Raw genomic sequence first — 14,429 nt, forward strand, 5'->3', positions numbered from 1 at the left:
GCTAAATGGTATCAAGCCATCATGAATTTGATTTAATTCAGTTTGCCTACTTTCCTACGTGACATTTAGGGCCTGCTTGTGCTCAACAGACAACACCAGAAATGAAAAAGGTTAATATCAAAATAGATATTTTATTGTGGGACATTGTTACACTGGGGGAAGTCCATGTAACACTGGAAAACACATTTACTGACAAATGTAACAAATAGTCAAAACCACAGGATCAACATGAAATTGTTCCACAACAAGACCAGGATAGTGAAGAAGAGGAGAGTCACTATAGATAGAAAAGCAGCTGGAAGTGAAAAGCTGTCACTTCCTCTTCTGGAGCTCTCTTGCTAAAGCATCCAACTGTGAAGGGTGAGACAGCCACATGAGAGTCAGACACACTTTACTCAAAACACTAAAGTGCTGCTATAACACAACTTTCTTTTGGTTGTGTTCATTGTATAGAGATGTTTTGGGGCATTATTTCAACAGGGTGAATAGGATAGAGTTTGTGCACTTACAAAGATATTCCTCAGCACACTCCTCCTCTGGGGTCTCAAGTAGCTGCATTCCCCTGCCTCACACAGCTTAATCTCCTCTGAAATCTGAGAGACGGAGAGGGAGATTTGGAATACGAGAGAAGAGCAAAGCGGGGAAGAAAATCTTCATTCTCAACAGGAAATGCTCAGTTAATGAGAAAACTACGCACACACACATACACACACACACACCGATCCTGACCTCTGATGTGCCAAAAGAGTCCAGTTCCCTCTTGCCTCCGGGGTACCAACCGTGGGACCAGTGCTGGCCGTTGGACAGCTGAGCCCCCACACATAGAAGCAGCCCGAGCAGCAAAACCAGCCGAGATACACACATGATATTCCCACCTACAGGCAAAGATGGACACTCAGTCGGCTCTGATTATAACATGCTATTAACATTCATCATTTTGAATTGGATTTGGTCATTCTAAGCAAATTTGAAAGTGTTTAAGTTGAGGTTTCTTTCAGCTGTTCTGCAGATTTTAAAACGCATTCTTGATTTGCCTTTCCTGTAATAAAAATCCAAAAGACAAATTCAAGACACACAGACTAAGACGCAGTAATGCAATGAGTTTTTATATTTCAACTGTTAATTTTCTTAAATTTTGATAATACATATTTTTTTTTCATTTTTCCTAATTTGATTGTTGTGTAAAACAGGAAATGCTTGCCTGCCATCAACCAGCTGGAGATAACACGTTATCTCATTTAAAACCACACTGTTTAATGGGACATACTTCATCGTATACTGCCGTTTACATGGACTGTTTTCCCATATGTCCTGCTGTGATATGTCACATGTCAGGCCAAAATAATTGGCAGACATTAGAACACCTTTACAGTAAAAATAAAGACTCCCTATCAATTTATTCTGATATTAACACTGTATATTTTAGACACAGAGTGCATTAAAGCTATGAAGAAGTAGACTTTAGTGTCCTCACCTTGTTCGCAATTCCCACAACTTTGTCTCTGCACCTGTCCAGGGGTCCTGCCAGAAGCTCCCACTGCTTGTCCTTCAGTCGCTCAAAGTATCTCACAGGATCACACGTTTATCACTGTTGAGATTTTCTTCAGCCTCTTCCTCCTCCTCTTCAATATATGTACCAGTCTAAAGGCCCCCCTCCAACAAGCATTTACATTATAATTCCCTACCCGCCCCGCCCATCGCTGACCCCTCTGGTCTCTCTATTCCCAGTGGAAAATTGAACAGTCCCTTGGGAGGAAAGGTCCAGAGGACACAGCCAATACCAATTATCACCTGCAAACAGCGCTGACACCCCTGGGATGGACTTCTAAATACTGTCACTCTGGCTGTGCAACAGATTTAAGTCATTCTGTTAAAAAATTAATGATAGTTTCAGTCACTTATACTTTTTCTTCTCTGCACATACAGACTTAAGAAAACATGTGAAAATTGGGAATGTATTAAAGTGCTCCACACTGCAGACATTATCTATAGCCAGGGCCTCACCAACAATTATCTTTCACTAATAATATCTATTTGTTTTTCTCAGATCAAACAGCAGGCCCTCGTCAGAAGGTAAAACTCAATAGTCCCCATTTCCTCTACTCTTGCACCTGTTACGACCACAGTGACCCGTCACACATCCTCCCTCTGACCCCGACGACCCTTCAGTCAGAGGAAACACAGATGACAAGGGGAACAAACACCTTCTCAATTAGTGGAGGGAAGGTATTTCCTTCTCAGAGAACCAGTTCATACTGAAGAAGTGACCGACAGTGTGACGTGCTGCCGTTGACTTAGTTTGACCAGCAGCTTACGGCTGTTGGGTGCAGGCCAGGGATTGGTCGAAGCGAGATGCGTCACTGATGACTCCTGCTCCCTGCTCCCAGACCCACCTGGAACAAGAGCGATTACCTGAACAGAAGTCTGTCAGTAGACATTTACAAACACATATTTAAGAGATGCAAACTGCTCGTAAAACCATGTTAATAATAATAAATTCAGCTTAACTGATTTTATGTTGTTGAAATGCAAAAACATTCCCTGGAATTCTTCAAGCTTCTGAACTGTTTTCACTGTTGTGTGAACCTCGTGCTGGTTTGCATGCTGAACTTATCCCCTTTTCTGATTTGCTCAACACAGACATCTACTGATCGCATGTGACAAGAGGACATTTTATTACTAATTTGTGTAACAATTCATGCAAGGAACCGTTGATCCAAGCTTTTCTGGATCCTAAATCATTCCATATTAAAGGGACACTCCAGCAATTTACCATTGCACTTTCAAGTTGCTCGGACTATGAGTACCAGTCAAGCTCCAACATCACTGGATCCTACATTTCCCTATATGCATTCTTTCCTTCAACCCTTCCTGCTTCGAATGCTCAGTTCTGTCAGTTTCTTCACTTTGCAAATGAAGACTCAATCCTACACTGTTATTCTTTTCCACTACAGTGGGGTCCTCCAGTGACACACAAAACATGATGCAACTGACTGAGGAATAGTCCTCATGAGAAGTGAACTGAATTTCCTGTCCAAAGTAGGTGGAGTGCCCTTTTATTTAGGTATTAAAAAATCTATCTTTATCTTTGATTAGGAATTTCTGTTGAGTTGGTACACGTCTGCTCACCTGAATAACCCCATGTTTGTTCATTAGCCATTCTTACCTAATTTAAACCTAATGTGTCCTAAGACGAATTCTAGGTATTATTGTTAACAGCGACATTACAACAGTAAGCCTAAACTGTTCCCTGTTTAATTATTTATTGGAGCAAAAAGCACAAATGTGATCAGGGGTGAAAGGGTCAAACACCGATTGAGAGCCTTCAAGAGCAACCCTCAAGAGGACTGCCTGATCTATAAGGTACATGAATGATTGGCAATTATTTTGCACCACTGTACCATTAGTCTTCATTGAGAGGTGAGCTGTAATGAGCATCAGGCCGTCCTGACTTGAAACGTCTGAAAAAGTGTGACATGCCTCCTCTCGTCCAGAACTGTGTTTTGACATTACATTCAAAATAGCTTCAAAGGTGATTAAACACACTTCTGGATATTTTAAAGAGAGGAGATGGATTTTCATTGGCTGAATTTTACGTCTAAATAAACCAAACAACATAGTACAACTTCAAAAATTTGGCGGGCCCTGCAACCCTTCCAGCATCAAACAGTGTCCTGGTGACCACATTTTCCTCTGAGAATAGCTTGTTTATTCAGTCATGGGAAAAGAAATATTTCTGAGTATGTATTATTACTTGTAAATAGAGTTTGAGCTTCTTCTCCAGAACTACACAGTGACCCGTCAAAGACATAATAACTACAGACAACTGATAAAATCTCAAGCACTTTATTAGGTTTGAACAGTATCTTGCTTAGAAAGGCCATTTGGCATTATATAATTATATATAATTTTATCATATATAATTATATATACATATATTCAAATGTTGAATAACAAAACACTAGAAACAAACACAGGCAAATTAAAAAATAGGATTTGCTTAAGACAATTATACCAAATTAAAAATGGCCAGACAAAACATCTCTAATACATTTCAAAATGGTCCCGATACAGTTCAATATACATCTTTTAGAAAGAAAAAAAGAAAGGGGGGAGAAGAAAATAAAATGAGCAAGGCAGCAGACAGGAATGAAATATAAATAACCTTACATTATGTACAAAAGGGAGTGGGCAGTGACCACCACTGGGGAACAAATGGTCCAAAGGACAAAGTGAAAGAGGACAAGGACAAGGAGTGAGCGGAGTTGGATTGGAGACATAAAGGACATCTAAAGGTGGAGAGAAGAAGAGCAAAGTTGGACTCATGTCTTCCTTCAGCCTAATGCTCGAGTAGTGGAGACATATTTGGATTCTCCGGGCCATTCCAAATGTTCCACTCCAGGAATAAAGGGATGTGAAACAAGGACGATGCTGCATAAAAGATGCAACTGTTTTTGTTGAGGGGAAAAATCTATGACTTTCTCTTGAACACTTGGGTACCCACAATTGATTACTTGTCATGGATCCCACAATTAAGTGATATGGAATGAAATTAAGCCATTAAAGATGGAATTCAATTAAAGAGTGACCTCAATGTTAGTTTGATCTGCACAATCAAGGAATCTAAGAATATATGACTACAGGGAATGTGGAAGGAAGGATGACTGACCCAGTCTTGGTTTTGGCCCTATTGATTTGTCATACAAAGAGGTTTTGTCATCGTTTTAGGAAATGCATGCAATTTGGGAAAAGATTCCATCACATGTTGAATGTAAAGTTTCTTTTGAAAACCTACCAGTGAGGCACTTTTTTTTAAGTTCACTATAATAGCAAAACAGTGGGTCTTTTGTGTTGGCACAGTGTCGAGTTTTGCTGTCAGATTGCAGTGAGACAAAGTGGTCACATGATCCAAACACGCACAATAAGCCCATGTAATTGAAGCACAGACAGTCAAAACAAAAATCTTCCCCTCCTCTGCTGATTAAAGACCCAATAAGTGACCAAGTAAATAAATGAAGAACATAATGGCACCTAACTAAGAGTGCGGGCACTTGTGATGCTTTGGAACAAAAGAAGACCTGAAATGACAATGATGATGCACAAACAGCCATCAGTTTCAGTGGCCGGTCAATTAAATATACCTGCTACTTTAAGTCCCTACAGGGGGCCTTCGCCCAGGGCTTTGAGACCTGAAAGAGCTTCTCTAGGGTTTCAAATATATTTCCCGTAATCCAATATAAAAGGCCATATCACAGTTCTGACCTCATCTCTCATTTGGTTATTTTATAAGGGCTTTGCTTTTGGTGCAAATAGTGCATGAGTGTTCAAAAAAATCAACATTGACGCATTACCCTTCCTGAAAATTCAGCATGTACTTTTCATGACGTCCATCAGTAAATTAGCTTTGATTGTGCTCCTTCTTTTAATAAAAGTAATTACATATGGAGTGTTAGTGTAATGCGTTGGTGTAATGCGTTGGTGTGATGTAAATAATGTACAAGCACTGGGTTGATCTTAGTTCAAATCTACGTTTAAAAAAAGGTTGAGAACTCCTAAGAGGAATATAATTTCTAATATCATGGCATTAAAATTTGTAAAAAGGCAGGGGAGCAACTGAACGCTCCTCTGCTCAGAGTAAAAACCATTTGCGGAGAAGCACTCAAGCCTACTTTGTTCAATTTGTAAATTTAAACAATCCTGACATCAGTCTTTTCCTGAGCTCACAGGGTTGAAATAAGGACTGACCTGAAAGTCCAAAAGGGTTAACGGACATTATTCATCTTTCATTACAATCATAAAGGGCAGGGCCTCATTTTGACCTAATCTTTAAAAAAAAAAAAAAAAAACACTGTAGTTCAAGTCTGAGCACCCTCACAGGACAGACTTTAGAAAAAAAAAAAATCATAGCAAACATTGCATGGCACACCTCCACTATTAAAAGTAACAATGCATCCATTATCGAGGAATATGTTAGCAACAGCATTCGAATAAAAAGAAACATTCTTCGGCATCAGTGTTCATGGTGGGAAATAAAAGGGGATAAGTCTTGAAAAGAGTGACAGTACAGCGTAGTGATGCGATAATGTATATATATAAAAAAAAAAGACAGTTCATTCAGGCAGGCTCAAAGGAAACCCCATTCAGGAAAAAAGAAATGCTCAAATACAATCTAAAAGAAATACTGACGTGTGTCTGTAAACAAGAAACATGCCGGGAGTATAGCATTTGTTGATGTCTATAATGCAATAACGAAGTAACTTGCGATTTGGCTTCTTAACATGATCAACAATGCTGCTGATACTGTAGCAGACCTCAACGTAAAATATAGATTTTAACATTGAAGCTTGACCAATTTTGCTGCCCCTCAAATTTCTGTATAGGGTAAAAAAAAAAATTCTATATTTAATAGCTACTTTCCAAGTTTCCTGTCATAGTCCAGGAGTGTGTTGGCTACAGAAGCTTAGACAGTAAAATAGCTTTCTCGCACTGAATGTCTACACATGGCTGGTAGAGTGTCTCAGACTCCAGAGCTGCACAACCAAGTGAGTGACGGGCTTTGGCACTCGGCAGATAGCAGTCTTTTTCCGCCAGCTTATGCTCCAGTTCAAACAAACATGCACACACAGATGCTCACAAAAAAAAAAAAAAAGATGAATGGCTCCTGGTATTTAGTGTTTTATGTGTGTGTGTTTCAACCTGAGCCCATGAGCTACATGACAGTGATTCAAATCTCCAAACCGTGAGTGACCTTTGAACCCCTGAAACTTAAAAGGGTGGAAATTGTAATTGGCTCGATAGATGGAGCTTAATGGCTCTGCTGCTTGTGTGTGTGTTTAGGAGTTTTCTCTGTAAGCGTTCAGGATTCTGCTACAACACATGTTGCTACAGCGCGGCTCTATCACAGCCAAAAATGTTTAAGTCTCTGTCCCTAAAAAACACCCCCAAAAAACAAAAACAAAAATAAAAAAACAAAAGAGAGAAAGAAATCCAAACATCCTTACCTTGACTCTGGATTTTTTTTTTTTTACATGAGCCTCAAAAGCAATTAGATTTATATTCATATATATATTTATATATATTTATATAGCGATAAAATACATTACAGGTGCCACCCGAAAATGCAGCCAAACTCAAAACTGTGTCTGAAACCAAAGTAATAAGATGCAACACAGTAAGTATATATACATGTGGGGGAAGAAAATGGGGGTGAAGGGCTGTATTAACAAGACCAATATTACAAAATATTCAAGAAGGCATCTCAGTTATTTTCTCTGTCCGACTGCGCTGCCCTGTCCTGTCCTCTGGGCCAAGGCCTCTGTTCCCTTTTCCTCCGGGCAGTTCATCCCATCCACAGGTCAAGTTGCAATGAGTCTTTTTTTTATTTTTTTTAAATCCATCAGATGGGAGTATGCAGCTTCCTGCACGGTAGTGTGTGTGTGTGTGTGTGTGTGTGTGTGTGTGTGTTATCATCTGGTGTGAGCATTATGATGGTATGAAGTGTTTGCGGACATCAGTCCATCCACGGCAGGTCTTTACTTGAAGTTGGCGTAGTCAGAAAAGGCATCGATATACTCCTGGACCACTTTGTAGCAGAACTCGTACTGCTCCTGAGGAGGGGGAGGGAGGGGAGTACAAAATCTGTGATGTATCAATTACTTTGGTAACCTATTCCTTGTTTCCGGGCTTACTGTAAAATCACACAGCTGTAGTTTGAGTACTAATGCATGAACTGAAGATCTAAGCAATTAGACTTTACACTTTGCGGGCATGAGGAAAATCTAAACATCTACAAAAAATGTAACTTGCTTTTAGGGATCCACATTCTATCTGCTTCATGAATTAAAACAATTTCATAAAAAGTTATAGTTCAGCATTTTGGGAAATGTGTTAATTCTCTTTTCTGACTGTTCCTCACCAGTGTCTGCACCATGTGGGGTCTCTGCAGTCTGAGGCTCTTCACTGTCTGAAAGACATCCAGGATGCCCTCTGCCTTCACCCTCTCCAGGACTGTACTCAACGCACAGAAGGTCCCCGTCCGGCCAGCACCAGCACTGTACGCACACACACACACACGCGCGCACACACACAATGTAAACCTCAATAAACACACTACTGTAAGCATGAACAGAAATACACACAGGAGGCTTTGTTGTGAGTGCACATGCAAAAAAGGGAGCACAGCAACATTTCTGGGAGCAGTTTAAAATGTCATGAGGAAGAAGAGAACAATTCTTCCAAGTTGTTTTTTCCTGTGATTTCATGGCTGCAACAATTTCCCAGACACACAGCAGCTCACTTGATTGCCAGAAGCATTTCTATGTGCAAGCGTGACACAAAAAATCCATACAATTTCTGTTTTAGTGTAGAGCATTTTGTTTTTTCTTTCACATGTGCATACAGCAACTATTATAAGAGCAACATACTGTCAAGACCGCTGTGTGTGTGTGCGTGTGTGTGTGTGTGTGTGTGTGTGTGTACATGTGTGTGCTTGTGCCTTACCTGCAGTGCACTGTGATGGGGTGGTTGCCTGACTGCTGCTGTTGTTTCTGCACTGCAGCAATTATATTAATCATGCCTTTACCGTCAGTGGGGATGCCCACCTCCGGCCAGCCGTGGAAATGGAACTGACGCACCGCTCGAGCCTTGTTCTCCTGGAGAGAAGATTGACAAGAACAAAAAGGAAAGATGAGGATATGTTGGTAGTATTGCAAACATGCAAATACTGTTGTTGGTGTATGATCAGTATAAGAAATGTTAATTGCTAATATTTTATCCTCTGTCAAACCCTCCAGTGTGTTTCTATTTGTCCTTTCTTACCCTGTTGTTGGTGACCAGGAGGTCACGCACTGTGTAGCTCTCGCTCTCCTCCTCCCTTTTTATCTCAATGGAGATGTCCCCGTGGACCACCGCCCCATCGCTGGGCCAATACTGAGCACACTTTTCCTGCAGAAGCCATAATGACAGAGGTGGTCAAATTACCGCGCTTAACAATGAGCTAAATCTCAGGATAGTGGTTTTGCGATCCTCCAAATATCCAAACACTAATGACTTTAAAAGAAACAAATTCCAATTCCGTTAATAATTAATTACATGAGCAAAGAAGGAAGCTGACACCAAATCCACCATGTTTGCTAGAAATAACCCCAAGGCCTGTCCATTAAAGAGGATTTCCTGGTATGACTGTCCTGTTTCAACAATTCCGCTCCGTCTTTGTTGCAGTGTCCTGACCAGCAAGATTTAATATGACATTCTATTAAAGATCTAACATGAAGATATGTCAGAAAACCACTACAGATCAAGTCATTTTACCCATGTTTTACAAGACTGGAGGCCTTTCACTACCACAGAGTAAATTATCTAATATCAATATTCTATTTTAGAGAGTTATTGAGCTGATATTTAATACTAGTGTTTGTAACTGCACACATCCACACAGACACACACCTGCCCTCTCTCTTCCAGCTCGGTGAGCATGACAATGGAGCAGCTTCTCCACTCCCAGATCATCCTCCAGAAGTCCTCTATGGTGTGCTGCAGGGGGCCCTGACTCGCCATGTAGGAGTCCTTCTGGCGGTAGCCCTGTGAGCAGACGAAGGGGATGACAGGAAGTAATGTCCAGAGGGAATGCAGAGATGAATAGTGGATACAGAAATAAACAGTGGGAGGAAGGGAGGGAGACTTCAAACACCTGATCGATTGCTTGCATTAATGAAATGAAATGATCCCACTCTTATGCAGGTGCTTTTACACTCACGTCAATGAAGGAGGCATTCACGTAGTCTGTGTTCTCCTCTCCTCGCTTGACTGGAATGATCACTCTGTTGAACTCGTCTGTTAGAAAAGAGGAGAAACATTAACCTTTAGGAGCCGACACGTGGACTATACATCTGCAGTTCAATTATGTGCATCACAGCTGTCATCCCCGTCTGCAGGCACAATAATACTGTATAAACCCACAGGTCACTCACATGGAATGATCTGCAGCACTCGGTTCTTCTTCATGTTGGCCGGCAGGTTGCCTGTTCTCATCTTGTCGTTCTGAATCTTGATGGATGTCAGTTTCTAGAAATGATGAGATTGAAGCTGTTTAGATGCAAAAGCTATGAGAACTGAGGGGTCAAAGAGGAACAACTGTTTCTTCTCACATGCACGCAGACCTTGAATTCTGCCTCCAGACCACTGCTAGCTCCAGGTGAGGGGGCGTACAGTTTGGCCAGGTGAGACTCCAGAGAGGTCACTTCCAGCTCCGTGTCTCCGTACAGGTAGTGCTCTAGCAACGCCTGGAAGATGAACACGTACTGCATCTGTTGGGCAGAGTGAGAGAGGTGAGGAACGAGTGGAAGTCAGAAATTGTTGCACGAAACAAACGCAGCATCTCAGCTATTCATGTGGCGAGAAATCAGGGCTGCATCATATGGAAATTAAAATAAATGAGTCAGATTTTTTTGACGGACAATGACATTGCGATATGATGCCCATTTTTGGTTGATTGTAAATGTCACCTTTGTTGGGGTCTGTATCTCACAGACATCTCATGACATTTGGATTTTTCTTTGTATATTTACCTGTATTGCAATCTTGGTAATGTTTTGATTAGCTGAGCAGCCCTAACAGAAATCTCAATGTATTTTCAGCAGTGTGTCAACACTGGACTTACATCAGTCTGGACCATCTGACAGCGCTGGGCTCTGATCCTGGTGACGAAACCAAACACGTCCACCTTCCTCTCAGAATTCATCATGTCCAACATGGCATCGATCACAATGAAGGTACCCGTTCTCCCTACGCCGGCACTGACAGACAAAAATATGTTGTGAGTTGTGTGTCGGATGAAGATACACAGCAAAATAGGTGAAAAGTAAGAGAGCGAGCTTTGATCCACTCACCTACAATGGACCACGATGGGCCCGGCATACTGCGGGTTGCAATTCTTGACTTTCTTGAGGAACTTCAGCATGCCAATAGGGGTGAAGGGCACCCCGAAGTCTGGCCAGCTGGTGAAGTGGAACTGGGTGACAAGCCTCTGAGGCTTCTTCCCAGACACATCTCCCACCTGAGAAACAAACAACTGAGTGTTAACTAGGTTTCTTTTTAGGTCACTAAACTCAAATCACGGCATACCCAAAGTGTCGAAACTATATTTAATCCATTTTGTGTCAGTAATGTGTGTCATTAGTTAGTCTTGGTCTTTAGATAAATGCTCCAGCAGTTGTTTTTTTTTTGTGTATTCAGTCACACCACCACTTCCAAGGAAAGACAGAAGGTAAACACAATGAAACGATTACATCCTGGTACTCACAGTCTTGTGAGATATTACCTGTTGGATGCAGAATTTGCGGATGGTGTAGTCCACCAGAACCATTGTGTCTTCTACAGACACTCGGATGTTCCCGTATGTCCAACAGCCCTGGTCCGGCCAGTACTGGGCACACTTGCACTGAAATGCGTAGAGAGGGTATTCACATTGAGTACACTCACAAAGCAGTGTATACAAAGTGGTAACAGCCTCAGTGTATTTCACTTGGAAAAAAAAGGCCAGTATACTGTGTGTATAACAGAACAAGTGTGAAAAAATTTACGTGAGGTTAACGCAAAGTCAGGATTCGGGGACTAGTTGTGCTTGCCCTCATGTAAGAATTCACACAAGAGTTTAAAAAGTTCACTGTTTAACAAACTTTCCAAAAAAAGACATGTTAAACATAAAACCAAACTGTGTTCTTTTAAACAGGGATATCCAGTCCAAACTGTATATGTAAATGATATACCATTATCAAACACAGTATATAAAACACATGCGTCATCAACTCTCCAGCTCTCTCACCTCTTTTCTCTCCTTCAGATTGGTCACCATGACAATAGTGGCTGTGTTCTGCTCCCAGATCATCCGCCAGTAGTCATTTACCGTTTCCTCTTTCGGCCCTGTGAGACAGATTAATAGAGACACAGAAACTCAGAGGACGAGTAATAAACCAATAATCAGGTAGTCTGTTAAATAAAATACAGCACCATCTTTCTGCTGCCAGTGCATTAACAAAATGTACCTTGAGCTGCAATAAACTTATTCTTCTCTTGGTAACCCTGTAAAAGAAAGATGTTCAGAAGACATGTTATGATGGGGTTAAAATTAGAGTCCATAATATTTAGAGCAGAATTGATTATTTTGCTGGAGAAAACACAGCACTCGTACTAACATTTATAAAGGAGGCGTTGATAAAGTCAGAGTCGGGGACTCCCTCCAGAGATGAGAGGTGCACCCTGGAGTGATCATCTGAGGGAGGAACACAGAGAGAAGATATCAAAGGAAGCAGAGGAGGAGCACAGCGAGAGAGGAAGTTTTAATTACACATGTTAGATTGCCGTTTCTCCATCCTGACCACTAAAGTATGACTCGGTAAATCACTTTGTATAATGTCTTTTACTGCCAGCTTCCTGTTATTTACTATGACCTCACTGATTAATCTTTCTTAAAGCTTTACTGGCAGACAATGTCAGTCAGTGTCACAGTTCTGTTGTCACTCACATGGCAGGATGTTGACATATCTGTTCTTTTCTTTATTCTCTTCCTTGGAAGCAGCGTCACATGATGCCTGGATGGGGCAGACTGGCAGCGCCTGAAACACACAGGCAAAAACACACATTTAGATAACAGGGAGGAAGAGCTGACCGATGCGTTTCAGTTTAAAATTACTTTTGTGCCTTGATGTTGCATTTTAAAATTAATAATTTCAAATTCCTTTTGTTTACTCTGCCAAACAGTAAAAGTTGCTTTTTCTGACATATCCCTATCAGTTAATCTCCAGTACCATCTGCACCACCCTTCATATTCCACGTGTTCACTCCAGTCAATTTTGAAGGGAATGTTAAGTACGTTCCCAAAAAATGGATATTAATTGTATTTGATAATTTTTCATACACTTGAATTTACAGCTGCAATGATTAATGTATTCATCAATTAACTGTCAACTACTAAATTAACCTCCAACTATTTTGAGGTTTAAGGATATCTTTCTAACTGAAAGGTAAAGGTTTAGGTGCCAGCGTTGATTTTAACTAACTCCCTTTTTTTACTCAGCTAATAAATGAAACCATATATCCATTATTTTGCCTTTTTTTCTGTATTTTACTGGTTTATCCATTAGTTCTGGTTACTTATATCAGTTTACCAATTGCTTAAGGCTACATATTTTGTTATTATATGTTTATCCTCTTTTAGCTGAGCTATTTAACTATTTTGACTTCTCTTTTGGCTTGTTAACCAGTTTCCATTCACTCTTTTTCTGGTTATTGTGACATAAATGTAGCTCAGATTAGCATCACATCACTTTTCTTTTATCCGTTTTGTGCGGTTATTTTCTTCTTAAACACACATATGTGTATATATATATCATATATATATAATCATTATCACTATTTTTTCACAATCTTTCAGCGAACCCCGACGTAGCTGAGATACGTCCTGGTCTACAAGCACCGGGTTGGGACTTATTTTGGCGAGAGAGATATAGTTTTAAGGTCCAGTATTTTCTATCTGAGGGTGCATGTTTAGTGTGCCATACATTAAACTCCTCCCTGAAGAGCTTGTTGTCATCAGCCATGCGACGGTTCATTTCTTCCTCCAGCTTGTCGACGGGAAGCGGAGGGTACTTCCTGTTTGTGCTGGGTGAGCGGGCCAATAGTGGGACGCTCTGAAGTTCTGCGCCGGCGAGCAGGAAGGGAGGAGGCAGGAGAGGAGGGAAGGAATGGGAGGGGTGAGACAGGTGGAGATAAAGACGGGGGAGAAGGGGGTAGAAAAAGTGAGAGTTTAGCTGTCTTACACCAAGTTGCACTAACTTCATCATTTGTCTTTTCTAAAGGCGCCCACCAGAGGGCGATGTGATTCAACACTGAGACAAGAGCGAGGTTACTGCAGCCCTGTTGGTTAGGTAATCACAGCGAACAAAAGCCCTCTGCCAATGGTCAACCAGTGTAATGTTATCAGTCAGGGAAGCGAGTTCAATCAAGTGTTATCAGAAACAACTAAGAGTCACAGGTTAGGTCAAGTCGGCTGTAAATATTTGCTGATATGACCCAAAACAAATAAATGAATCCCGCTCAGTGAGTGTTCAGTCACATCTGCAGACACAGACAAGGCACACAAACACAAACAGATGCACATACACATACACAAACACAAACACGGATGCATGTGTGGGAGTTTTACCTGTATCATCTGATCTACCATTGGTCAGTCTGAAGGAGTTCGAATGGCTCCCTGCCTGCTTGTACTTTTTAAACCTGTCAATCACCACAGATCAAAGTGCATATTAATACACAGAGAAATGTGTGCATCTTTGTGACACACACACACACACACACAAACAAAAACATATCGCCTTAGTCTCGCAGCTGAATGCCAATCAGCCATTGCCATGGCAACAGGAGCACCTCAG

The 14,429-nt window shown here is 41.1% G+C and overlaps 2 protein-coding genes across 4 annotated transcripts in view; both read right to left on the reverse strand.

Annotated features, from left to right (window-relative positions):
* Positions 1-111: 111 nt before the first annotated feature.
* gnrh2 (gonadotropin-releasing hormone 2) lies at positions 112-1,618 on the reverse strand. The gene is made up of 4 exons (XM_030420826.1): positions 1,475-1,618; positions 730-875; positions 510-593; positions 112-351 (listed from the first exon to the last, which is right to left on the reverse strand). Exons 2-4 carry the CDS (start codon positions 862-864, stop codon positions 313-315), a joined length of 258 nt encoding a protein of 85 aa, XP_030276686.1. The 5' UTR covers positions 865-875; positions 1,475-1,618; the 3' UTR covers positions 112-312.
* Positions 1,619-3,830: 2,212 nt separating this feature from the next.
* ptpra (protein tyrosine phosphatase receptor type A) overlaps positions 3,831-14,429 on the reverse strand; it is a 28,112-nt gene continuing 17,513 nt past the window's right edge. For 2 of the 3 annotated variants that reach the window (XM_030420567.1, XM_030420568.1), the window contains 17 exons: positions 14,201-14,274; positions 13,557-13,693; positions 12,521-12,611; positions 12,192-12,268; positions 12,042-12,078; positions 11,822-11,919; positions 11,318-11,437; positions 10,887-11,053; positions 10,658-10,793; positions 10,146-10,304; positions 9,969-10,062; positions 9,755-9,831; positions 9,445-9,579; positions 8,818-8,943; positions 8,500-8,651; positions 7,916-8,051; positions 3,831-7,607 (listed from right to left, as the gene is read on the reverse strand). In XM_030420567.1, the coding sequence (XP_030276427.1) occupies positions 7,533-7,607; positions 7,916-8,051; positions 8,500-8,651; positions 8,818-8,943; positions 9,445-9,579; positions 9,755-9,831; positions 9,969-10,062; positions 10,146-10,304; positions 10,658-10,793; positions 10,887-11,053; positions 11,318-11,437; positions 11,822-11,919; positions 12,042-12,078; positions 12,192-12,268; positions 12,521-12,611; positions 13,557-13,693; positions 14,201-14,274 (1,891 nt within the window). In that variant the 3' untranslated portion in view covers positions 3,831-7,532. The remainder of the gene's footprint in view (positions 7,608-7,915; positions 8,052-8,499; positions 8,652-8,817; positions 8,944-9,444; positions 9,580-9,754; positions 9,832-9,968; positions 10,063-10,145; positions 10,305-10,657; positions 10,794-10,886; positions 11,054-11,317; positions 11,438-11,821; positions 11,920-12,041; positions 12,079-12,191; positions 12,269-12,520; positions 12,612-13,556; positions 13,694-14,200; positions 14,275-14,429) is intronic. The other variant, XM_030420569.1, reaches the window with a different exon arrangement.

This window comes from Sparus aurata, chromosome 6 (assembly GCF_900880675.1).
Source record: "Sparus aurata chromosome 6, fSpaAur1.1, whole genome shotgun sequence".
NCBI lineage: Eukaryota > Metazoa > Chordata > Actinopteri > Spariformes > Sparidae > Sparus > Sparus aurata.

Coding starts and splice junctions, on each gene's coding strand:
- gnrh2 (XM_030420826.1), bottom strand. CDS start 864: ATGTGTGTATCTCGGCTGGTTTTGCTGCTCGGGCTGCTTCTATGTGTG. Junction 594..729: donor ACTCTTTTGGCACATCAGAG/GTCAGGATCGGT, acceptor TCCGTCTCTCAG/ATTTCAGAGGAGATTAAGCT. Junction 352..509: donor GTGTGCTGAGGAATATCTTT/GTAAGTGCACAA, acceptor CACCCTTCACAG/TTGGATGCTTTAGCAAGAGA.